The following is a 26,016-nucleotide window of genomic DNA, read 5'->3' as shown; positions in this document are numbered from 1 at the left end:
TTTCTGAAATTATGTTCCCCAGTTCTACAGTCTTCCAAAACCAAGAAACGTCTGCTTGGCATTTACTCTGTCATGCCCCATCTACAGGTTCTCCTATATCTTCTTTGTACTAACGATCTCAGAGAACTTTAGTGAACTTGTGAAACATAATTTCCTTTTAATAAAACCATACTGATTCTACTTGACTGCATTGTGCCTTTCTAAATGTCCTGCTATGATTTACCCAACAATGGATTCCTGCATCTTCCTAATGACAAATGGTAAGCATGCTAGCCTATAGTTTTCTATTATCTCCCTCCCGTCTTGAACAGGTATTTAGAACATAAGATATAGAAGCAGCAGTTGGACAATCAGTCTCTTATGCCTGCTGTACCATTCAAAAAGATCATTGCTGATCTTTTACCTCAGCACCACTTTCCTGCATTAACCCTACATTCTGTGATTCTCTTAATATCTTAAAATCCATTGATCTGTCTTGAATATACTTTGCGACTTGAGCCTCCAAAGTCATCTCGGGTATGAGATTTCAAAGATCCATTGCTCTCCTGGTAAACAAACCTCCTCTCAAATCTGTGACCCCTAGTTCCAGACACCACAACCACTCTGCATTTACCCTGTCAAACCCCATAAAAATTCTGATGTTCTGATAGTACTTCTCATTCTTCTAAACTCAGGACAATCTGTTCAAACTCCTTCTGGGGCAAAAATTTCCAATGCAGGAATCCATCTGGAGAACCTCCATTGCACTCCCTCAATTGCAAGTATACCTTACTTAGATAAGGAGACGAGGCCTGAACACAAAATTCTAGAGGCATTCTCACTCAGGCCTTATATAAATGAAGCAGGACATCTCTACTCTTGTACTCAAGTCATCTTGTAATAAAGGCTAACTTGTTGTTTGCCTTCCTGAACTTGCACGTTAAATTAAGTGATTCATGAACGAGCACACCAATCAATTTAAAAGAAAATTTCACCTTTCTATCTTTATCATCAAAATGGATGGCCTTATATTTTTCTACATTATATTTCATATGCCTTGTCACTGGCCATTCACCAAGACTTTTAAAAGCCCCCTGATGCCTCTTTGCATCACTTCACGGCTAACACTGCCACTTCACCTTGTATCATCAGCAAACTTAATCCCAAATCATTGGTATAGATTGCGAATACTTGGTACCCCAACAACAATGCCAGTAGTACACTGAAATTCCAAACCTGAAAAAGAACCGTTCATTCCTACTCTGTTTTCTTCCTTCACCAAATTTCTAATCATGCCAGTACACTACCCCCAGTAACTACTGCTCTAAATTTGTTTAATAATCACTTTGTAAGGCACCTTATCAAAAAGCTTCTGAAAGTCCAAACACATCAACCAGCTCAAATAAGGATGGTTTCTGCTAGTGAACACCTCAAAAAGCGCTAACAAATTTGTCAAACATGATTCCCTTTTCAGAAAATCATGTTGACGTTGCCTAATCCTATTAATATCTTTTAAGTGCCCCGTTATTACTTCCTTCATATTAGTTCCAGCACTTTCCTTTCTACAGCTGTCAGGCTAACTGATCTATACTTCCTTCCTTTCACTCTCCCTCCTTCCTAAATAGTGGGATTAAATTTGTTACCTTCCAATTTGTGGGAACAGTTCTAAAATCTATGGAATTTTGAAAGATGGCAACTTGTACATCCTACATTTGCAGCTTTTCAAGCTGCTGAGACCATACAAGCACCAAGGGAATTTTAGAAGATCACAATTAATGCATTCACTACCTCTACAGATCCAAGGATATAGGCCATCAGGTGCAGAGAGCTTGTCAGTCTTTAGCTCCATCAGTAATGATGCTTGCTTGAAGTTCCTTCTTTATGACCCCAAACTTTCCACTATTATTGAGATGCTTCCATTGTGAAAATAGGTGAAAAATATTTATTCAAAGTCTCTGCCATTTTGATTTCCAGTCTCATCCTCTAAAGGCGTAATGTTTACTTTAACTTTTCTCTTCCTTTTTGTATACTTGTAGAAGCTCTTACCATCTCTTTTCATATTTCTTGCTCTTTTACTCCAAAAATATTTCTTTCCTTTTTATTACATTTTAAGACATCATTTGCAGGTTTCAAAAGTTTTCCCAATTTTCTGGCCTACTACTGTACTGTACTGTTGTATGTATTAATTTTCACATAATTATCTGCTTTTTCTTTCAATCCTCAACTTCCTTAGTCAGCTGTGGATGACTCATCCTTCTCATAGAGTTTTTAATCTGTATGGATTTTAGCTAATTGTTTGATAAAAGTTCCATTCAGCAGACAGGTAAGAAAAGTGAAAGCCCATGGTTTCCAAGGGAATGTGGCAAGATGGATCCAAAGTTGCCTTGATGCACAATGCAAAGTGTAATGTTTGTCAGGCTTTTAACCTCTGAGAGACTATCTGTACTGTGATTCTGCAGGGCTCAGCATTATGTCCACATGCTTATTGTGATACATATTAACGGTTTTGATTAAATAAATGAACAATGATTATGTTTGCAGGTAATACCAAAACTAACAGCACAGTTATCAGTGAGGAAGCAAGTTGAAGGGTACTGGATGTTAGCTCAGCACAAAAGTGAAAACTAGAATTAAATCTGGAGAAATGCAAGGTACTGCATTCCAGGAAGGCAGATTTGGTGAAGAAATATACTGTATGTGACAGAATATTGAAAAGTGTAGAGAAATAAAAGGATCTTGAAGATCTTGTTCCCTGAACAAGTAAATAAGATGGCCAAGAACACATGCAGGATACATGCCTCATACAGCTAAGGTGATGAATGTAAGAGGAAGGACATTGTGTAGGAATGGCATAAAACACTAATTGAACAAGACCTACCCCACCTCTCTTAGTAGTGAGAACAATAACTTGAGGTAACATACGAGGAGAATCGAATAAAAGGTTTGCATCTAGAATGTTGGGGTCTGCAACTCACCATCTTGGACCATCTGCACCGAGCTGAATGGAAGAAAATATATACATTTCATCGCTCCAACTACACCAAGTGCCCTGCTTTGAAACTCCAAGTATCCAACTCTGACTCCAGTTTAACAAAATCTTAAACTTGTCAACTTCAACGTATTTTTTTTTTATATAGCTTGCTGTATAAATAAATTCTCCCCATTTCTCACAACTTTACTTCTGTCTTCTGTGTGGATCTTAAGCCAAATGCTGCACCCTCCAAAAGCCCTTTCCCAATCCCTGAGTTTTCAAGATTTTCTCCAGCACTATTGTGAACAACATGCAAATAATATTTGACTTTTAGCTATACTTTTATTGACTACTGCCATTTGATAGTTTAAACTGGATTGGGAAAACTATAGCAAATGATTTTTAATATAGATATATAATAGATAATATAAAATCTAAGGATTTCTGAACGGTGAAGCAGCAGTGAAGGTCCAAAGAAATCTTAAGGACTATGCACACAGATCACTTTGGGAGATCAAATGTAAAAGGATAGTACAGTTATTGGCAGGATCCTAAACAGCATTAATGTACAGAGGGAGCTTGGGGTGCATATCCATTGTTTCCTGAAAGTGACCGCACAGGTTCATAGGTGGTAAAGAAGGTATATGGCATGTTTGCCTTTATTAGCCGAGGCATTGAGTTCAAGAGTCAGGAAGCTGCATTATGGCTTTAGAAAACTCTACTTAGGCCACATCTGGAGTATTGCATTCAATTCTGGTTGCTCCATCAAAGGAAGGAGGTGGAGGCTTTGGAGAGGGTGCAGAAGAGGGTGCTGCTGGGATTAGAGGGCATGTGCTATAAGGAGAGATTGGACAAACTTGAGTTGTTTTCTCTGGAGTGGCAGAAGCTGAGGGGAGACCTGATAGAAGTTTATAAGAGCATGAGAGGCATAGACAGCCGGTATCTTTTTCCCAGGGTCAAAATGTCCAATACTTGAGCACATGCATTTAAGAGAGGGGGAAAGTTCAAAGGGGATGTGCGGGGAAAGTTTCCTTTTTACAACCAGAGTGTGGTGGATGCCTGGAATGTGCTGCCAGGGGTGATAGTGAAGGCAAATATGATAGAGGCGGTTAAGAGGCTCTTAGATGGGCATATGATAGAGGCACATGTGCAGAGAATGGAGGGATATGTACATTGTGTAGGCAGAAGGGATTAGTTTAGTTAGGGGTTTAATTACTAGTTTAATTAGTTCAGCACAACATTGTGGGCCAAAATGCCTGTTCCCGTGCTGTACTGCTCTATGTTCTATCGTTAAACTATCATGAGCAGATACAGAAAATAATCAAAGTTTAATGACAAGCCAGTCTTTACTTACAAAGAACCAGAATACAAATGGGTAGAAATAATGCACAGCTTTACAATACACACCTTGTTAGTGCACTGTTTAAATGCCGCAAGCTATTCTGGGTTTTATATTAGTCTTGAAGAGAGGGCAACATAAATTTACCAGATTCATGCCTAGGCTTTAGCAATTCAACTGCATAAACTAGGGCGGCATTCCCTAGAATTTAGAAGCATAACGGATGAATTGGATTCAAGTTCTCAAGAAATTAAAGAGAAATGTTGTTCAGGTTGAGAGGAACTATTTTTGCTTGTTCAGGAGTGCAGGACTAATGCACTATTCAAACACAAGAGGTAAGCTTTTCAAAACCAAAGCCAGAAAACAGTGCCACAAACAAAAGAGTAGTTTGGAGAGCTCTTCCTCAAACCAAAACTGATGCTTGGTTAAAATCTTATGATTAAATCCAAAATAGACTTTCGTTAACCAAGTATATAAAAGGACAAGTACACTGAGTAGGTCACAGACTAGCTATTATCTCATTTAGTAACAAGTCGGTCTAAAGTTGCTGAAAGGCCTATTTGTGTTCCTATCTTCCTAAATTTCCATTCAACATTAGATCACGAAGTTTGAAGCTTTGTATGATGCTTCATATTAAATGTCTTCCACCAATACTCTAGTGACAATAGATATAAGATTCTTTTATTTACATGTTCACTAGAATCCCTCTGCCCCCCAAATGCATCAATCGTTTATTAAAATCATCGAGCGATTTTGTGTCTACCACTCAATCCAATTTTAATCTCGCTTCTTTCTATGAACTTGATATTGATCCAGAAGCTAACATTTACTTGTCTAGCCTACATACCAATCCTCAACTCCTCCAATGAAAGTACTATTAAAAGTTTACTTTTGTATGTTCTTCACAATTTTATACACCTCGATTATTAGCTTCTACCTCTATTCCAAGGCTCTCTAAATTTTCTCCATTTCTCAGATTCCTGATAGTGGGAATCAGATTAATGATCCCTTCTGAATGATCTCCAGTGTTTGAATTATTCTGTTATGGTTTAATGAACAGAGTGCACACCGTACCAAGGGGCTGTCTCATCAAAGTACTATTAGAGTATGATCTCAAATCTGCATTCTGTTTGACTATGTAACCAACATTCTTTAACTGTGCAAACTAATGTAGAGCAGCAATCAACAAACACAAATGTCACATATCAGTTAATGGAACATGGAACATCATCATCTGACTATTTTGAATTTCTTATGGGACTGCTGTCTTGCACTTTTTATGCTGGTTTTCTGATTTCACATTCCTGTACAATTGCATCTGTAGTTGTTATTGTGGTTTATGTCAAGTGATACATCCATAAGTTTATTTAAAGAGTATGAGCCAGCCTCATACTTTGGGGACTAGTAAAGATGGGTATTTGATGATTGGCATAAGCCAAAGGACCTGTTTCTGCGCTGTATGACTCTATGACTCTCCAAGTTTCAAATGTAAGAGCCAGATGGTTCAAGAAACATCCTGACACTAATTGAGCAGATAGAACTCCAATTATATTTGTACAAGTGTACACTATCTTAACAGAATACAATGTGTGTAACAGTGAAGTAGTGTGATATACAGTAGCATGCAAAAGTCTGGGCACTCCTGGTCAAAATTTCTGTTACTGTGAATAGCTAAGCGAGTAAAAGATGACCTGATTTCCAAAAGGCATGAAGTTAAAGATGACACTGTTCTTTAATATTTTAAGCAAGTTTACTTTTTTATTTCCATCTTTTACAGTTTCAAAATAACAAAAAAGGAAAAGAGCCCAAAGCAAAAGTTTGGGCACCCTGCATGGTCAGTACTTAGTAACACCCCCTTTGGCAAGTATCACAGCTTGTAAACGCTTTCTGTAGCCAGTTAAGAGTCTTTCAATTCTTGTTTGGGTGATTTTCGCCCATTCTTCCTTGCAAAAGGCTTCTAGTTCAGTGAGATTCTTGGGCCGTCTTGCATGCACTGCTCTTTTGAGGTCTATCCACAGATTTTCCATGATGTTTATGTCAGGGGACTGTGAGGGCCATGGCAAAACCTTCAGCTTGTGCCTCTTGAGGTAGTCCATTGTGGATTTTGAGGTGTGTTTAGGATCGTTATCCTGTTGTAGAAGCCATCCTCTTCATCTTTTTTTTACAGCTGGTGCGATGTTTGCTTCCAGAATTTGCTGGTATTTACTTGAATTCATCCTTCCCTCTACCAGTGAAATGTTCCCCGTGCCACCGGCTGCAACACAAGCCCAAAGCAGGATTGATCCACCCCCGTGCTTAACAGTTGGAAAGGCTCCCTTTTTTCTCCAAACTTACCTTTGCTCATTGCGGCCAAATAGTTCTATTTTAACTTCATCAGTCCACAGGACTTGTTTCCAAAATGCATCAGGCTTGTTTAGATGTTCCTTTGCAAACTTCTGATGCTGAATTTTGTGGTGAGGACGCAGGAAAGGTTTTCTTCTGATGACTCTTCCATGAAGGCCATATTTGTGCAGGTGTCGCTGCACAGTAGAATAGTGCGACACCACTCCAGAGTCTACTAAATCTTCCTGAAGGTCTTTTGCAGTCAAACAGGGGTTTTGATTTGCCTTTCTAACAATCCTATGAGCAGTTCTCTCGGAAAGTTTTCCTGGTCTTCCAGACCTCGACTTGACCTCCACCGTTCCCGTTAACTGCCATTTCTTAATTACATTACGAACTGAGGAAACAGCTACCTGAAAACGCTTTGCTACTTCTTATAGCCTTCTCCTGCTTTGTGGGCATCATTTATTTTAATTTTCAGAATGCTAGGCAGCTGCTTAGAGGAGCTCATGGCTGCTGATTGTTGGGATAAGGTTTGAGGAGTCAGGGTATTTATAAAGCTTTGAAATTTGCATCACCTGGCCTTTCCTAACGATGACTGTGAACAAGCCATAGCCCTAACAAGCTAATGAAGGTCTGAGGCCTTGGTGAAATTATCTGAGAGCTCAAATCTCTCGGGGTGCCCAAACTTTTGCATGGTGCTCCTTTCCTTTTTTCACTCTAAAATTGTACAAAACAAAAATAATACACTAATCTTGCTTAAAATGTTAAAAGAATGTTTCATCTTTAACTTTATTACTTTTGGAGATCAGTTCATCTTCTACTCACTTAACTATTCACAGTAACAGAAATTTTGACCAGGGGTGCCCAAACTTTTGCACGCCACCATGGCTCTCAAATGCAATACCACTGTGTTGCTGGAACCTTCAGTATATAACAGCAGCATATAATGTTACTAGTAATCATGAATTGTTCTCAGAACAGTTGAGTTTAAAATAAACATTTATTTTACAGTACTATAGTGAAACACAGTACAGTCAATTGAGACTGTTAGGACATCACACAACCAAGACACAAAACCAGATCATAAACTACAGATATACTGCTCACCTTCTTCCTTTTCCTCATTGATAGCTTCCATGATAATAAACTTTTCACAGACTGCAAAAGTGGGTAAGGTAGAAGAAAGAAACTGACCAAACCTGAGCACAAAAAAACAATAAATTAATAATATGTACGCAATACATACATCAGAGATACTTTTAACCATTTAGTACAAGTAGAAGGAAAGAAAGAATTCTCCACTCTTCTCAATAGGCCCCCAAATACCTCCTTCACTTTTAGACTAGCAAAACAAGATTCTTGTGATTTCCCATGAGCGATCTATAACTTCTAGATTTGTTTCCATGTAAAAGCTAAGACTGTCAACTGAATAAACCAATGAATAGGTATTAATCACAACATTAAAATATTAATTGCAATCTCACACTCTTCAACTTATTTTAGAATATTTTTTCTATATTTTCAATATTGACAGCATTGCAGAAGTGAGGTAAGATATCAAGGCAGAGTCTGACTGCGTTTGGTCAAATTGGTGGCCTGATAAAATTGAAGTTAATGAGCATCAAAAGGAAAACACTCCAGTGGTAGAAGTTATAATGTTCCACAAATGAAGATATTGGTGGTTGTATGAGGTCAATCATCCCAGCCCCAGGAGTTCACAGCAAGAGTTCATCAGGGTGTCTAAGGAACAACCATTTTCTGCTGCTTCACCAATGATCTTCCTGCTGTCATAAAGTCAGAAGTGGGATGTTTGCATAACATTCAATTCCATACACAACTCTTCAGCGAATAAAATAAAAATCTCAAGTCTGCATACAGTAAGACCTAGACAACATTTGGGCATTAAAGCGCCAGACAATGACCACCTCCAACAAGACAGTCTAACCAACTACCCTTGACAATCAATAGCAGCACCAGTGTCAAGTCCCCTACCACCAATTCGTTGGGAGTCACCACTGACCAGAAATTCAACTTGCCCATCTATAGAAATGCCGCAGCTACAGAAACTACGTAGCCTGCAGCAAATGATTCACCTCTTGACACTTCACGGCTTTCTGGCAAAGGATATCCAATACTCAGATAATTCACTACAGGTCCTCCCCAGGTTACAAACGCTCAACTTATGGACACCTTGTACCTACAAACGAGCACTTGGGAGACTGGCGGGATGGATAGGGATAGATTTGCCAGCTGCTGTGGGCATCTTCTGCCTGCGTGCCTTCTCTCCCCACAGCAATCAGTGACAGGGTCCAGCCAAGCAGAGCTGGAAACACTAAGCAAATTCATTCACTCACACTCACTGAGTCAGTGAAGCTGGCCGGTGACCACTCTTGCCCGGCCTGCTCGCTCTCCTGCCACACCTGTTTCTGTTCATTTCCAACTTACAAACAGTTCAGGTTATCAACAGTTCTCAGGAAGAAACCCTGCCATAACCTCAGGACTGTCTGTATAATTAAATTCAATCAGTATTTTTTTTAATACAACTCTACCTGAGCAGATCATTGCTGTTTGGAAATCCTTGCAGCAGAAGGCTGAGTACATTGCTGATAGCTGCAATGGTCGACTGTGACAGGAATGTATCTTTCAGAGTAAGCAACAGCTTTGGTATCAACTGGAATTCCCTCATTAACCTGCCATTTCGTGAAGCCTCACTGTAAAAAACATTAAAGCAACCTTTTTAATCATAATATTTTATACGATACATGAACATTTAATGAAAATGTATTTTGAACTAGTTTAATAATACCTTGACTCAGTCAGAAGTTCAATAAAGTGCTCAAACAACGAGAGATGAAGTTCATATGGTGCATTGAGCCATACCTGTAAATGCAAAATATTTAAAGAAACTCAAAAAATGACATCGTAAAAACATTTCTCGATCATTATAAATAATAAACATGTATAACAGGTTGATAGTTCTGAGCTGAGAGCTGTACCACGTGAACTAAGCAGTAAAGATTACAGTCCCAACTACACCCTGGCTATGATCCCATACCAAATCTTGAGAACAAGTTTATCTTGATCCAACAAGTGGTTCCTACACCATTTACTGAAGATACTGGAATTCTAGAGTTGCAATATGCCAAAAGTGATTCTATATTGTTACAGAATCTCAATGCCCTAATGCATCTCTCAGGGAATAAGAGCGATGGGGATTCAGCATTGTGGGCCCAATTAACAGATATCATATGAATACATTTATTTCTGTGGGTGTAATTACTATTGCCTCCCAAGTAGAGGAAGTTTTAAAGGTAGCATGGCATTCCAGCAGGAATAGTAGCATATAATGGGGGCCACAACAAGCATTAGCTCCACTGGAATTCTGAAACTGGGCTACTTCATGCAGGATATATTTCCTCAAAGCAAAAAAAGATTTGTCAGATAGAAATCTATGTTGTATATTTTCTAGGTTATTGTTGCAACATATTATAACCAAGCCTTACATCAAAGTCACAAAGCAAATCCTGAAATCCATTAGAATTAGGAATGATACTGGTCTCATGGCCACTGTCAACAGTTCCCACCAATGAAAATGTGAGATGAAGAATATGACTATTCAAGAGAGTCCTCTTCTTCTTCAGCAGCATAGCCAAGAGCTAAAATAGGAAAATAAACAACTTTCACTGAGAAGCTCATCAATTCTACTGAAAATGAGTATTAGCAGACTTGAAATGACACCAAAAAACAAAGGTAAAGACAAAACCATTCACTTCATCAAGGATCATCACTCTCTTTTATTTCAAATGTTCCTATTACCTGCCATTGCTCCCTTGCCTACAAAATTATTCTACAGATTTATTAGTGGTTGTATGAAATTCATACTATTCAGTTTATACACATTTCTAATTTAAATTTATTTACTCCATTTATATTTTCTGGACTCACAATGAAGCATTTATGCAAGACTAATTTTTCCTATACCATATAATGTTTTGTACACCCTGGTGAAGTTCCAGCCTGCCTGGACTTTCACTCTTCAGTGTTCACTGCCTTCACATTTAGGATTAGTTTTGCTGCTTTTCTCTATGCCTCTCCAATACATGTAAATCTTTTATGATGTTAAAATTATGTACCAAATAAAGATATACTAAGCCACCTCCTATTTAACACCAGCTTGGCTGATCCAGATTGTGCTGGAAAATACCAACAGTTCCACAAGAATGAGGAAGTACCAAACTTACTGACTGAGATCACAAGAAAATGGAGGAGCAGTAGGCCACCTTTCCCCCTCAAGCTTGCCCCAGGCCTCAATTCCTCCTGTCCCAGTTTCACATGGCTTCCAATTCTCTGACACTCTTACCAATTACTACAGGTGCACCATAGCAAGTATCCTACTTGGATGCATCACAGCTTGGTATGGTGACTACTCTGCCCCAAGACCACAAGAAATTGCAAAGAGTTGTGAACACGGCCATCACGCAAACCAGCCCCCCTCCCCCCCCCCCCCCCCCCCCCCCCCCATTAAATCCATCTAGACTTCCTGCAACCTTGGGAAAGCAGCCAACATAATCAAGGACCCCTCCCACCAAGGTCATTCTCTCACTCTCTCTCTCCTCTCCCATTGAAAGCATGTACCACCAGACTCAAGGACAGCGTCTATCCCACTGTTATCCAACTCGAACAGATTTCTTGTATGCTAAAGGTGAACTCTTGATGTCCCAATCTACCTCGTTGTGGCTCTTGCACTTTATTTGCTACCTGCACTGCATTTTCTCTGCAGGTACAGCACTATATTCTGCTTTTCTTTTTAGTACCTTGATGTACTTATGTATGGCATGGCCTGACTGGATTACAAGTAAACAAAAGCTTTTCACTGTATCTCAGTACGTGACAATAATAAACCAATACCAAATACCTTCAGTGAAGTTTGTGCACATAGGTATGAGTACATGTTAACATGCATTTCCATGTGCATGTATACAGATATTGAACATGTGTTGTCTTTGTACATATTTTCGACACTCATACAAAACCATTGAACTGCAATCTGTACAAAATTCTAACTATTTGTTCTGTTTAGTACTTTATCTGTTGGTGTCATTCCTAGTGTTATATGTCATTCCATGCATTTTCCTCCACTGGTACTTTATGAAGGCAAAACAAAATACCAATTACCTCAACTTAATCAACACATTTAGGCTGCTCTATTTCAGCTTTCCATTACAATGAAGTTCTTACCTGATATCCCTTAATCCTCTCCATCTCTTTGCTGGCCAATGCATTACTTTTCACCACACAAACAAGAGCCTTCACAGCAGCATAGAGACCTTCAACGTCTGATGCCATCGCAACCAATCCTAAAATAGCAGCTGCTCCACCAATATATTGCAACGTAGTGGCAACAGGCTTAGGAACAGATGTTCTCACACCTGGCAAAATAAAATCAGTTAATTCAAAAATATTGATACCAATACAAAAACTTAAAATTATCAGTAAGTAGAGCAGAAGTTGCAGATACTAGAAATCTGAAACAAAAAGAAAAAAAATACTGGAAGCATTCATCAGATCAAACAGTTTTCATGGGGAGAGAAAAAGAATCAATGTTTCAGATCAGGGACCCTTTATCGGAAATGGTGTGAGAAAACATTGCTTCCAAAAAAGGGGAAAAAAAATCTATTTACTGCTTTTAGTACTTTTGACTGCACTTAATTTTTAAAATACAACCAGCCACAGAACTGGATAAAGCATTAATATGACAGATATGAAATTTAGTAGTATTTTAATTAGTATACACATCTCTCTTATTGGATCGTGAATGTGGAGGCTGACAAACATCACAATTACGGACAGGCTCATTAACGATTTTTCCAGGAAAAGGTCTTGCCAATTTTACCTGGTAGAATGGCACATCTCATTACAGTTCATTTTTAATTCCTGTGCCATATTTTAAAACAAAACAGCTCCCACTATCTTCTAACCAATCTCAATGAAGCAAGTAAGAGTTTTGCAACTGCAGCACAAAGATTCATCTGGAACAGCAAGTATTTTTTTCATACATTTACACATTGTGGCAGATGCTAGCAAAGTTAACATATTACCCCTAATTGCCCTCAAGATGGTAATGATCCTCCTGTTTGAAATTCTACTGTCCCACACCACATTTGGCAAAGGAGCTTCAGGGTTTTGACATTGATGAAGGAATTGATTTGATTATATTAGATTAGTTTATTGTCATATACACCAGGGTGCAATGAAATTCTTTGCATGAAGCTCACAGAATAAACAGTATACATGGTAATAATAAATACAACGACGAGCACAAAAAGAATTGTGCAAAGATTGTAATGCAATCTGAAGTAGCACAAAAAAGTACATAAGTGAGAATCGCGGACTAACTAGAGAGGTAGAGTTAGGACTATGAAAACGTGGCAACATCACTGGGAAGAGAGTGTGAAAGAGGTGGTTGGTTCAGGTGTCTGATAGCAGTGGGGAAGAATCTGTTCTTGTCTGGATTAACAGGCTTTCAAGCTCCTATATCTTTACTCAGAAGATAGAAGAGAGAAAAGTGAATGGCCAGGGTGGCATAGTCAGGGATTAAATGATTGCATTGACTTTTGAATTTCAATGACACCCTTTCCTGCATGAGCCATGTGCAAATTGGCATAGGGTAAAATAAGATCAAAGAATTTAAAATGCCGAAGTCTTTGTGATTGATACCATACCTAGGTATCCTATTAGAGCTGCACCAATAGTTCTTGCTGGTCCATTTAAATGGCCTGCAGCATTATGCAACAGTTTTACTGGCGTAGCATTTTCATGAGAGGAAATGGCCATCTACAAAACACAGAAAAATAGTTAGTAGTTAAGTAGTTCCAAATTTAGCCATCTGCTTTAAAACCCAAAACAAAAGGACCAGCAACAACATCTCATTACTGCAAAACAATATAAACAAGCCACTTTTGCTCCTTGCATAGTCAATTTTATGGCCTTTTCTTTAGTGAAGGAAAATTTGCAAGCAAATCTAGAGAGTCTGCAAGTAAACAATCTTCCCATTGTTTGACAGTGAAAAAAAATTATACACACTCTCTTCTTCAACCTATTCTTTCTTCACAAAGCACCTTTCTTTCTATGCTTATCCAAGAAAGCCAGAGAATAGGAAGCAATGACTGGCCCTCAATTCACAACATAAAAAGATGTTCTAGAGATGAAAACCCATACTGAAAATTGCAAGGGAAGGGATAAAATAATTAAATTTACATTCAAAAAACAATAATGATAGTTGCACTGACAACAGAACATACTTCTGGTTTTACAACTTCATTTGGATAAATTGTTTTTTTAAAATTTGAATAAAATGTAATTTTTTTTAAAAGAACAGTTTGCCCTTGCCCTGCAGGGCATGAACCCTGCCTTCACTCTCACGGTCATTGAAAAAAAATTGTAGAGTCAGTTTTACCAGTATACTGGAACATTAAATTTCCCCTTGGTTGGTCCTTAAGAATTGTTCTTCCTCCTCCCAGTGTAAACATAAGTGTTATGGGAATTTACCCAAACAGTAATCTGCAGATATTCATAAGAATGTAAGGCACAAGGAGCTGCAGTAAACCACACAGCCCTTTCATAGGTCTCCTTTCTATAACAGTTTGCTCCTGGGTACTGAACAAGAGTTGAAAGCTCATTTGTTGCATGCCTAAAAATTCTGCAAAATGAAGGGGAACTATCTGGATGTACCATACCCAATTGTAAACTTGAGATTCCTGCCAAAATATTAGAGAGATTATTAGAGAGATTTAGAAACAATTCAAAAGGCCTTTAACAACGAGGTGTCAAAGGGCCAACAGGGAAGGAGCTTAAACCTAGTTGCCATTTGCAGACTGTGGGACAACTACAGCAGCAAAGCCTGGAGTCGATTTAATTCTCAAGACTACAAAATTAACTGCAGCTGTGGAAACAGTGTGAGGTGCAAACAGCAGACTGGATCAATCATGATCCAGCCCCATTGCTTTAGCCTGTCCAATTGTTTTGAAGGGAAGTCTTAGAATGATTACTCACCTGTTTGGCTATTGTTTTGCTATCCACTTTGTTGTAATTTTTCCTAATTCTGGCCACTGTAAGTGTAGAGACTGACAGTGCATAAAGTGCAAATGATACTTTCTCTTCAGGGATCAGGCTCATGGGAGATGGAATCGCCATTTCAGGTTTTGAATCTTTGCCTTTATAAAAAGGAGATAAAAAGACAGATCAATAATTCAGAAAATGTCACATACATGTTATCTTCAAAGAAAGCAGCTAATGTATTCAAAGGCAAACATGGAGCCAAAAATCATTTTTATACAAAATATGAAGATACATGTCACTTTTCAGCACACATATTCAGTGTCACTATGTTTGCTATTTTTCAACTCTTACCCTGGTTGTAATAGCAATACTTTAAAACTTGAAGCAAACACACATTTTCCACAACTGACCTACATGCATGTTTCATCTGATCTCTTCTTAACCCCCTTTCCTTTAAAAGCAGTGAGTCATGCTGTATTCAGCACCCAGCAGCAGTTCACAAGCAACTGGACCAATTGATAATCTTCATACTTCCACAGAATTAGCAACAAGCAAAGGGTAGTGGACTATTTGATATTATCAAGCTTCTCTTAGCTCATATATATAGCATATAGCTCAGATAGCAACCATAAAGAAAGCCCCCAGCTTAGTTGAAACTAATTCAGCCAAGAGCAACAATTGAAATGAAGTCTTTCTAAACTATGGACTATGGCTGCACACAGTGCACGTGCTGAGCCACTAGCAAATACAATCCAAGCGCATTTGAATTGGCTTTGCTGTGTGCTATTCATCGTTGCACATTATTGAAATGTAATACAAAACTTGTTCTGTGATTTCAGTAAGATTGAAATATTCAGCTGAAATACTGAAATCAAGGGCAGTGTTTAAATTGGGGAAACGTTACAGATTAAAAGTGAAAGGACACAGGCACTGAGCAAAGTAGCTGATTGATAATAGTGAAGCGAGACAAGAGGGGATAGTGCTTAAACAGCAAAAGTTCATCAGTTTATGAATCAATTCAAGCAAAAACAGCATAAAGCTAAAATTAAAGATAGAGTATCTGAATGCATTTGTACAAATGGGTTTGACCTAAAAGTAAAACAGAGATGTGGCTGCATGTTGACTAAGGTTGAATATTTGGTATTTAAAGAGGTCAGACAAACTATAAAAAGCAGTGAGAGAATAAGAGTTGACATAAGGGTATTAAGAGTTCCATGATAGGGGGCAAAACCTCTTCTTCCCAGGCAGATCCTCAAGATCAGCGATGACTTGTTTCCAACTCTGGGTCTATGGCATCTGAAGTGTCTGATGAGGCTAGTGTGGGGTCTACTGACTCAGCCACAGAAAGGGCAGGGGCCAAAGATTTCTATGAGTCAATGAGGTTGATAATTTATTTCAAGGTGGCTTTGTGTGAACTTGCTTGAAGCACTTCCTGTCCTGGTAATCTATTCCTTTGATGGAGATTGTCACCAAAATTGAGAATGTGTTTGGAAGATTGGTATCAGGCATGCAAATAACATTGCCTGCTCTTTGGAGCATGCCGTGTGTAATTAGTCTCTTGATCTCAGGGATGTTGGGCTGGGAGAGGACACTGATATTGGTTCATTTATTCTGCCAATGGATTTGGAGGATTTTGTGCAGGCAGCATTAATTATATTTCCAGTGCTTTGAAGTGCCAGCTGTAGGTAGTATTCATCTCTAGCATGCCCTTTGATCAGGCATCTTTGATGTCTGCCTTTGCTGAGAAGTGGCTCCTGAGCTATAGAAAGTGCAGCCACGTTTTTCAGAGCCTCACCATGGACCTCTATTGTTGAGGGGAGGGAGAAGAATGGGAAGCAGGATGGTTTAGACCAGTGGGCCAAGCTGGAAGAAGACCTTTCTTTTCGAGGTGTTCAGGGTAAGGCCCATTGTTTCACATCCTTCAGTAAATGAATCAATGATTTGGAGCTCGGTCTCCAAATACATGCACATGCAAGTGTCATCTGTATTCTATAGCATGATGATTGAATTGGGAGTGACTTTGGTCCTGGAATTGAGGCAATGGAGGGTGAACACTTTCTCATTTACCTGCAGATTTACTCCACTCCAGCAGGAAGCTTGTTGAGATATGTTATAATATTTCGACAAGAAAGACTGAGAAAAGGACTAGAGAACTCAAACAGCCTTGTTTGACCCCACTGCAATTGGATCTGTGGTGTCCACATTGCTAGAATCATGACTTGCATACCATGGTGTAGCAGACACAGGATGGAGACAAATTTCTGAGGGTACCTAAATTTGAGAAGGATTCTCTCATCCTTCTCAGTTGACAATGTAAGGTCAAAAAAGGTTGATGCTGCTCCTGGATTTCTCAGGCACAGAATGAAGATCATATCTATTGCCTCTTAACAAGCAGAATTCACTCTGCAGAGTATGTAATTAGCCATTAGGAGAAGGCAGATGAAGAGAAGCCTTGCAATGACTCTCCCTGTGGCAGACAGCTGGAAGACCCCTCTATAATTACCACAATGTTGTATCTCCTTTCTTGAAGACAGTTATGATTACAACATCTGTCATATTTTCTTCTTAGATGTGGAGAGCAGCATCCATGAAAAGAAAAAGAGTTAATGTTTCTGGAAAGCAAAAGAGCTAATGTTTCAGGCCAATAACCCTTTGTCAGATCTGAGAAAAGTTAGAAATGTAAATAAGTTGATTGAAGAAGCTTTGTAGATCAAATTAATGATTCCTGGTTTTATGTTGCTTACCCTGCCAAATTTTCCTAACCCAGGGCTACTGTGGTGAAGAGTGTAGTCTACAGACCTAACCTTAGCCTTCTAATTACTACACGAGCTTGCTGAAAGAGAGGGAATAGTTCTAACCCACTATTCTTTAAAAAAAGTGCTAAAGAATGTTTAAGTCATAATCTACAACTGTAAAATGTAACACCAAGGACAAGTGTTGGAACATCGTGCTTAAATCAATGTGACAAAAACAATAAGTAAAATGTGAGAAGGATTTTTCAACAGACATAAAAAGCTGGGGTAAATCTGTTATGTCATAACACCAACACACTTTAACTCAAATTAACAAACTCTTTCATATTTGCCAAAAACCTAATCAGCTAAATTTTGAACTTTACAATTTGATATCTAGAATGTTACTTACATGGAATACACACAGCTTGGAAGCTACCAATATAATTCGGTCCTAATTCATAAATGATACTGATGCTGGTAGCTGGTAAAACTTCCTCCAAAAAGTGAGTGGGTCCAAGACGCCATATTAAGGATGAGATCTGGCGCTGAGCTGGAGGTGTGCCAATGTAGCCATACACCGTACTAACAACTGGCAGATTTGCAGATCCAGATCCACCAGGTGAACTGTGGATATAGTGAAGCTACAAAAATAAATACAAACAAAATAAGCTGGTCAATGCTTGTAATTTTCAGTTCTGCAAAAATCGAGTTTTTCACATAACTCTTGAATAAAATTTGTTTCTTCCTGTTTGTCATAATAAAGGCAGTTCCTAGTGCAAATGGAAAGGCAGAATTGCAGAATGGGCACTGGATCCTCACAATACTTGCATCTTAAACAATTGCAGTTTCCACAGTGGAGGTAAAATCTTCAACAGAATATTGTTCCTTTAGTTGAATGCTGAAAAGCAACATTAAAAATCCTGACGCTCACTGAATACAGTCTAACTTAAAACATCAACCACATGGAGCACAAATGTTACCAGAAGACAAAAGATAATTATATACTAAAATCTTTAACTTCTTAAAATTACTAAGAAAAAAATGATGCTCATATTCGAATACTTCAATTATTCTGTATGCATATAGGTCTCAGGGATTAATTCATTAATGCTGCACACTACCATGCTGTTTTATTTTTGAGAGAGAGAAGGAAACCTCAATAATGTTTTTAAAGGATGATCTGCATCTTTTACGCATGGAAATCAATAGCATGTCCAATTAATCACATTTACATCCGGACCAAAAATGTTGACATCAGACCTGGTTATTTTTCTCCTTAAGTTTCTTTGGCCAAAAGAGACAGCATTTATGAAGTTTATCAGTCTTTGAAAACAATAGAAGGTTGGTACTGTAAAGCAGCAGAGACAGAAACTTGCAATCAAATATGCAATAGACTAATTTACTTCAGATTATGGAATTAAATGAAATTTAGAAATAGTTTATGTGATGCCATTAGTCCTTATGAAATTGAACATAAAGAATCGCCTAATTAACCTAAATAGAATAAATTTTGTAAGACATTGGCCAAGTTTGAGAATCATTCTGGGATTATCACAAAGCTGTAGTTGATCTTAATGGTAAAGGGAAAGACAGCAATACTTGTTATGACCTTGCACTTTATTGTATACCTGCAATGTACTTCCCTGTAGTTGTGATACTTTACTCTGTATTGTTATGTTTTTACCCTGTACTACCTCAATGCACTGTAATGAATTGATCTGCATGAACGATATGCAAGACAAGTTTTTCACTGTACCTTGGTATAAGTGACAATAATAAACCAATAACAATATTGCTATGCAGCATCATGGAAAGCTCTCATAGGTTCATGTGAATATTTTATATCTTTTGAATTATCTTTCTTGAAGGATTCAAAAAGCTTGAATTGGACAAATAATATCAACTAAATGTATAAATGGACCAGCCCTGTTCTCTTTTATCACGTACCATAACCCCATACATTTTCTATATTTGCTCTTAGAATGGTATGGGAAGTCTGAACGGTTCTGTATGTTTTTTTTATTGCTTTTTTTTTATATAAAGGCACCGTGCACATCATCAATATTATGCGATAAAATAATGCCATTGCTCTGCCCAGTGGATTTAACAAATGAAATAAAATATAATCTTGTATATTATTGTGCAAATATATAACCTGTTGATTAAGGATTACTGAAAGAACAGAGTACTTATTTTTGACGACAGTCAGTTTATTTGAAAAGTAAAATGAATTTAATTCAAAAATTGCAGGGAAAGACAGTTACCACAGATTAATTGCAGAGACAAATGGAGCATGAGTGAAATGAAAGCTCTGTATACAAGTAACACATTCCCTACTGAAACAAACCGCACAAATGAGGCATTGATTTATCAAAGTCTGAAAATTTTCTTGTTAAAATTAAACAGTAAGTGGTATTAATAAATTGTTAAACTGGTGATTGTCTATAAATTTGATTATCTGAAAGTTAAATTTCACAACAAAAAACTTTTAATACAAGTAAATCAAAGTTCTAACCCACTACCATAACAGTACCAAATAGTTAATATTGATTTTGCCCTTCTAAGTTTTCATTTGAAACAGCATGAGCAAAATTAAAAGCCTTCTTTTACCAATGTCAAAAGTTCATAAGCTGATTAATTCAACCTTTCAATCTACAATAACATCACAAGTTCTAGGGCCACAGCTGAACCAGTTTTTTTTCATACACCCTAGTCATTAGATAATTGTCTGGGACATGGTACCATCACCTTATTTAAATTAGCTTCTAAAAACATAGATCCTTCTGGGAATTAACATCCACTGGCTAACCAATTGGCTTACTTGATTTTGATTAGCTAACGGAAATTATATCACGATAGGAATGAAAGATTTCCCACAGGATGAAGTATGAAGTCAAAAACTATGAATAATCATTACAGAGAACAGACTAGCTAAGTGAAACCTCAAGCAGCAATTCTTGAACAATACAAAGGGCTAATTTGTGCTATGACGATAGACTAGCTCAATTACCTTTGGTACAAAAACCACTGAACTTATGATGTCATTTTAAAAGTAAGAAATAATCAACAGAAGGCAGTCATAAAAAAATGATTTGGTTGAAAGTAACAAATGCAGTTAGTTTTACAATTCCAGGCTAAACTTCATTTGAACTCTCTCTCAGGATATCATACCTTCACCGTGTTAACATGCTGACCATCCAGGTATAATGTAGCAGTGCTGTTCTTCAACATGCCTTTACTCATCACAAGCACTAGGTGATGCCACTGTCCCTCATTAATTAGATCACTGCAGCGAAATCGAGCACAGCAAGGAAGAATCTCATAAAAGGATGACTCCTCACTGAAGTCGTCAACTAAAAAACAAGAGGGAAAGCAATTCAGCACATTTCACAGGATGATATCACCCTGCATTATTCTAGAACAAACCAACATAGTACACCATCAGCACCAATACTTCATGTAGCTTTTAAATCTGAGGGGCAAGTTTTTCCACACAGAGGGTGATGGATATATGGAACAAGTTGCCAGAGCAGGTGGTACAAGCAGATACAATTACATTTAAAGAACACATGGATGGGTACATAGATATGAAAAGTTTTGAGGGATATGGGCCAATGCAGGCAAATGGGATTTGGTTAAATAGGCATCTTGGTTGGCATTGACAAGTTGAGCCGAAAGACCTGTTTCCATACTGTATAACTCTTATGAATTTTTCCAAACATACTTTCAAGTTCAATAATATTACTGTTAATATTATCTTGGAGAATTGTTTAAACTTATTTCAGAAATTCACTTGCTTGAATTTATAAACTTCCCCTCAAAATATTAAATTGCCTCTCCATGGACTAACATTAAAAATGTCACAAAATATTTCGGAGGGCTGATCAGACAAAAACTAACACCATGAAGAGATTATTAGAATAATGTCCAAAACATTAACCGAAGAGGAGGCCTGAGATAGAAGCATAGTAACATTTATGAGCCTGCAATGAATTAAGACAACATGTTAGCACACCATACCACAAGAGATCCAAACCACAGCCTCTCAAAAAAACTGTTGACTGTAAATCAATGTCCACCACTCTTGTTTCAGTTCTATTTTAAATGAAAATGTTGGTAGCCTGTGAGCAGATGCCCTATTAATGTTTACACTTAACTTAAGGTGCTATGATAAAGAAACTTTGTAATGGGAAAATACTTAAAAAAAAGCCTTTAACAATATAATGCTCTGGTAAAAAAGTACAAAAGATAAACTGCAAAACAAGGATTTTCTTTTTGTATATATTTACTCCACGTTGGTGTTCACAATCGCCTCTTGGTGTTACATTATTAATGATTGACAGCAGTCTCAGAGCACTGTTTTGACCTTCTTCCTTTCTTCCTCCAACCAAAGAAACCCAGATCATCCAATCACCAGAACATTCCCATAGCAATGAATTTACAAGATTACCAGGGCTATAAGATTATACCAGATGTGTATGTCCAATACAGAGAAAGAAGAGCCTGCTGCTTTTATTGAGGTTTTTAGAATTGTAAAGAGAATTTGCCATCTTTCTGCAGTGAAGAAATCAGCAGAAAATCAGAGCCAGGCCTATAAGACCACAACATAAATAACACTTCATGCTCAAAAAGCAGAGGCCGCCAGCTCAAATAATAATTATAAATCTCAGATAGATTTTTGTCAGCCAAGGTCATAAAAGTATATGGTACCAACATAGACGGATAGCATCAAGATACTGATCAGCTGCGATTTCACTGAAGGGTAAAGAAGGTTCAAGTGTTTGAAATGCATACACTTCTCATCAAATGAGGAAAAAAAATCACAATAGTGGCAAATTTCTGGACAATTATGCTACTGCAAAATGAACAGGGCTAACCTAAAACTAATATAATACTATTTATTAACTTTTTTTATTCTAATACTGAACTCAGTTGAATACAATGGAGGTCCCATAAACGTAAGAACAATGCTCAAAAGCAATTCTGCACATTCACAACAAACTAAATTCAAAATTAAACCAGTTAATCATTCCTAAAGAATTAACGACCCAGAAGTTGCAATGAGAAATAAAGGTGACAATATCAGCGCTTAACAATTACATTGGAGCAAATGTTCCGTTGCACTTAGATCTGCTAGCATAGAACACTCTCAATGGGCTATTCCCAAATAGAGGTTATACACAGTCTTCCATGCAACAGAGGGCTGGTTGCAGAACACCTTTCTGCACAGGAAGACTCCAAGAAGGTATTGTCCACACCACAGTTTCCCATCTCTCAGGACGGGAGATCTTCCTACTGAGTTTGTTCCAGAACTGCAAGCTTAAAAAAGAAATGAGTGAAATAGACTGCCAAGAGAAAAATAAATAGAGTTCTCTTTTTGATTTAATAAACTTTTCATTAGCAGGTATGTGGGTATTTATAGATCTCTTAATTTTTTTTTATTTATTTTCAGAAACGGATTCCACGGTTTTGAAATTTTGTGAAGACATCTTGTGATCCTGGAACCCTGAGAGGCCCAGTACACCCTGAGATCTGAGCCAACTTCCCAGCAGAAGGATAACATAGGAAGAAACAGTACAGTTCAGGGCAAGTAACTGGCAATCTCAGGACAGTGAAAGATCTGCCTGAACATTGGAAATCCAGCAGCAATTTTGGAACATAAATATGCATATTTAAATGCAGAACCCCCAAAACTGCCATCAGTGATTCCCTATCCCTCAGATGGATATACTGCTTTGCAGCCTTCTCCAGCATAATCTGAAATCAGCAAAGACAAAAACCTCAAATACTCTCATGTGTTTCAATATATGAGATATGGACCTAAAAATTATTTTGTAAGTTGTTATTCCCTCTTAATTATTTCAAATCTATGCTTTTGATACGTCATTGTAATCTTGTCCATTATCCAATGTTTGCTTTGCTCTCTATAAATCCGTCAAAGGACAATTAAAAGCTGGAGCTTTTACTTCCTGGTTTACTACCTGCGAGAATCCTTCAATTAAGTTGCATTCTCAGCCTGCTGTTATCATCAATGCTGCTGTATGCCAGAGATCCCTTCAAGCTGATGCCTGTTAGCTGCAACATTGGAAAAATCAAAATCCATGAAGTATTCAAGGTCATCAGCACACACTAATCTTGTTGTGGCACTGACCACAAAATATTGGCCACAAAATGATGCAAAAACACAGATGGCAGCAAATTAGCTGATCATGCCTGCACTGGTTCTTTGAAGGAGTCATTCAATCAATAGCATTCTTGTGCTTCTTCTCTGAAGGCTCTACCAATGATAACACTTTACCAATACTCTTTCAGAAGTAACTATTGACTTTGTTTCTGTAATCCAACTTGACGGCACATTCCAACTATAACATGTGCCAAAATTTCTCCTCACTTGTATTTTGTCAATTAGCTTAAACTGTTATCCTTTAATTATTGTCCCTTCTGCCAACATTTAAACTTTCGAAGTTCATTAACATTTTTAATACCTTAATTAAATGCTCTTTCAAACTTCTCTGCTCTAAGGTGACCATAGCTTCTCCATTCTCTCCACATAACTGAAATCCTGCATCCTTGATATCGTTCCAGAAATCTCTTCCACATCCTCCTGTTCCTAACCCCAAAATTGCACTTTCCATTATTAAACACTGAAGAGGCAGTTTAAAGGTGAAAATCAAGCAGTTGCTATCTAACTTGTCCTACTCCTCCAACTATACTCTATTAGAAACTTATCCACAGACTTGGCACAAGAATACATAAAAATACATGAAGATGCAATACTCACATAATAGACAACCACTAAGTTTTACAAATGTGCAGCCTCAGCAGAGTCTCACTCATAGTGTAATTATTGCTGGAGATTTAAAATATTATATTTTAATAATCTGTAATTCTTTTCTCTCCCTTTCCTCTTAATATCATCCATTTGCACTGAAAGAAATCTTGAACTGAAACTTCATTACAAATTCCTTCACCTGACAGGATAATTAGATACACAACTGCTTACTTTGTTTTCACCAGCCGCAGGTCCCCTGAAGATGTCACCAAAGCAGATTTCTAATTTCTGCAACTTAAGTCTACAGGTGTATGGAAATGCAACAAACAGCTTCTTATAGCAATCTTGAGCCAAACCCAGTGATTTATAAAAAATTTAGCATATCTTCCTTGTTTTTGTACATTATTTACAAAGGTAAGGATTCTGTATTAGTTCTTCATTTAAAAAAGAAAGTCTTGTCCTGCTAGCTTCAATGATTTGTGTACATTCATCTGGGCCTCATTGTTCCTGCAGCCATGTTAAAATTGAATCACTTTTTGCAGTATTCCCTCCTTCCTTCCAAAATATATCACCTCACATTTCCCTGTGCTAAAAGGCATTTGGCTTTTGTCCACCCATTTAACCAGTCTTTCTCCTCCTTAAATCTTTTGCCATTCTTCACACTTCACAAAATAAGGGATCATGGAATTCAATCTAATGCATCAGCGTAGATAGAGGAATGGGGTAACAAACAGAAAACAGACAGAAAAAAATGAATCATTTTCAATGTTAATGAGATTGTACTGGGACTACTGAAGAGGCCTCAGCTATGTGAAATCCATATTAATGATTCGGATAAAAGTTCCTAATGTCTAAGTTGTTGACAATACACAGCTAAGCAGTGAGGAAGATGCTGAGACTGCAAAGGAAATATACTAATAAAAGTGAAAGACACAAAAGTAAAAGATGGAATATAAAATGAGAAGACCCAAGGTCATTTCTGTAGGATGAACTGAAAAACAGTATTTTTAAATGGTGGGAAATTACTGAATATAAGTATCCAGAATAATGTAAGTGTGCTGATATATGAAGCACGATAACCTCCAGGTGGCCCAATTATATAGCACTTTATGGATATCACTCCAGGACTAAATATCTGCATTTTAGTTTCTATACCCAAGGATGGACATACTTGCCGAAGAAGCAGTGCAGCATAGATTTAGACCATTTATTTCTGAGATGACGGCATCTCCCCATTGAGAAGAGAGAACAGGTTGGATTTAGAATAATGAGAATGAAAGAATACTGCTTTTCATAATATTAACTTCAGTACCAGAAATAAATCTTACTTATCTTGATAATGCCTCCCAAAATATAATTTTGGATTATAAAAATGTTATTTTGCAAAATCTTCATTTTCAATCTGTTACTTTCCAAGCATGTTTAAACATCAAATTCAGCACTAACTCACCATAGTTCTGCAACAACTCCTCCTTGGTAGAAACAAGCAGGGACTTGTCTTTCCCAGAAAGGATTACAGCAAGACAAATGTAGTGCTGCTCAGATGAATTTGATCTCCGCACTAGGGTAAGAAACTTAACAGGATGATTGCTCAGAGGGTTACTGAACCTCTCAATGCAAAACCAGGTTGAATAAGTAAGTCCAGATGGCGGTGGAAAGAATCGTTCACCTGAAAGAGAGTTTTACTTTTATTCAAACAAACAAGTGAGAGACAGTACATATATTTTCTCCATGTCTCAGTGGCTTAATAAATGAAGAACAAATCCCGTTTCCTGCTTCACATGTACATTACAACTGACATTATTTCAGTTATAGTCACTCACAGCTATGACAGATATTT

The 26,016-nt window shown here is 37.6% G+C and overlaps 1 protein-coding gene across 3 annotated transcripts in view; it reads right to left on the bottom strand.

The window, feature by feature from the left end:
• Positions 1-26,016, bottom strand: part of wdfy3 (WD repeat and FYVE domain containing 3) — a 253,917-nt gene that overhangs the window by 108,205 nt on the left and 119,696 nt on the right. For all 3 annotated transcript variants that reach the window (XM_052010252.1, XM_052010254.1, XM_052010253.1), the window contains 10 exons: positions 25,627-25,845; positions 20,576-20,757; positions 17,814-18,045; positions 14,664-14,824; positions 13,334-13,445; positions 11,850-12,040; positions 10,115-10,267; positions 9,418-9,491; positions 9,161-9,322; positions 7,719-7,810 (listed from right to left, as the gene is read on the bottom strand). In XM_052010252.1, the coding sequence (XP_051866212.1) occupies positions 7,719-7,810; positions 9,161-9,322; positions 9,418-9,491; positions 10,115-10,267; positions 11,850-12,040; positions 13,334-13,445; positions 14,664-14,824; positions 17,814-18,045; positions 20,576-20,757; positions 25,627-25,845 (1,578 nt within the window). The remainder of the gene's footprint in view (positions 1-7,718; positions 7,811-9,160; positions 9,323-9,417; positions 9,492-10,114; positions 10,268-11,849; positions 12,041-13,333; positions 13,446-14,663; positions 14,825-17,813; positions 18,046-20,575; positions 20,758-25,626; positions 25,846-26,016) is intronic.

The sequence above is a fragment of the Pristis pectinata genome, chromosome 2 (assembly GCF_009764475.1).
Source record: "Pristis pectinata isolate sPriPec2 chromosome 2, sPriPec2.1.pri, whole genome shotgun sequence".
In the NCBI taxonomy this organism is placed as follows: Eukaryota; Metazoa; Chordata; class Chondrichthyes; order Rhinopristiformes; family Pristidae; genus Pristis; species Pristis pectinata.
The sequence above is the reverse complement of the archived record's forward strand: the minus strand, read 5'-3'. Positions and strand labels throughout refer to the sequence as shown.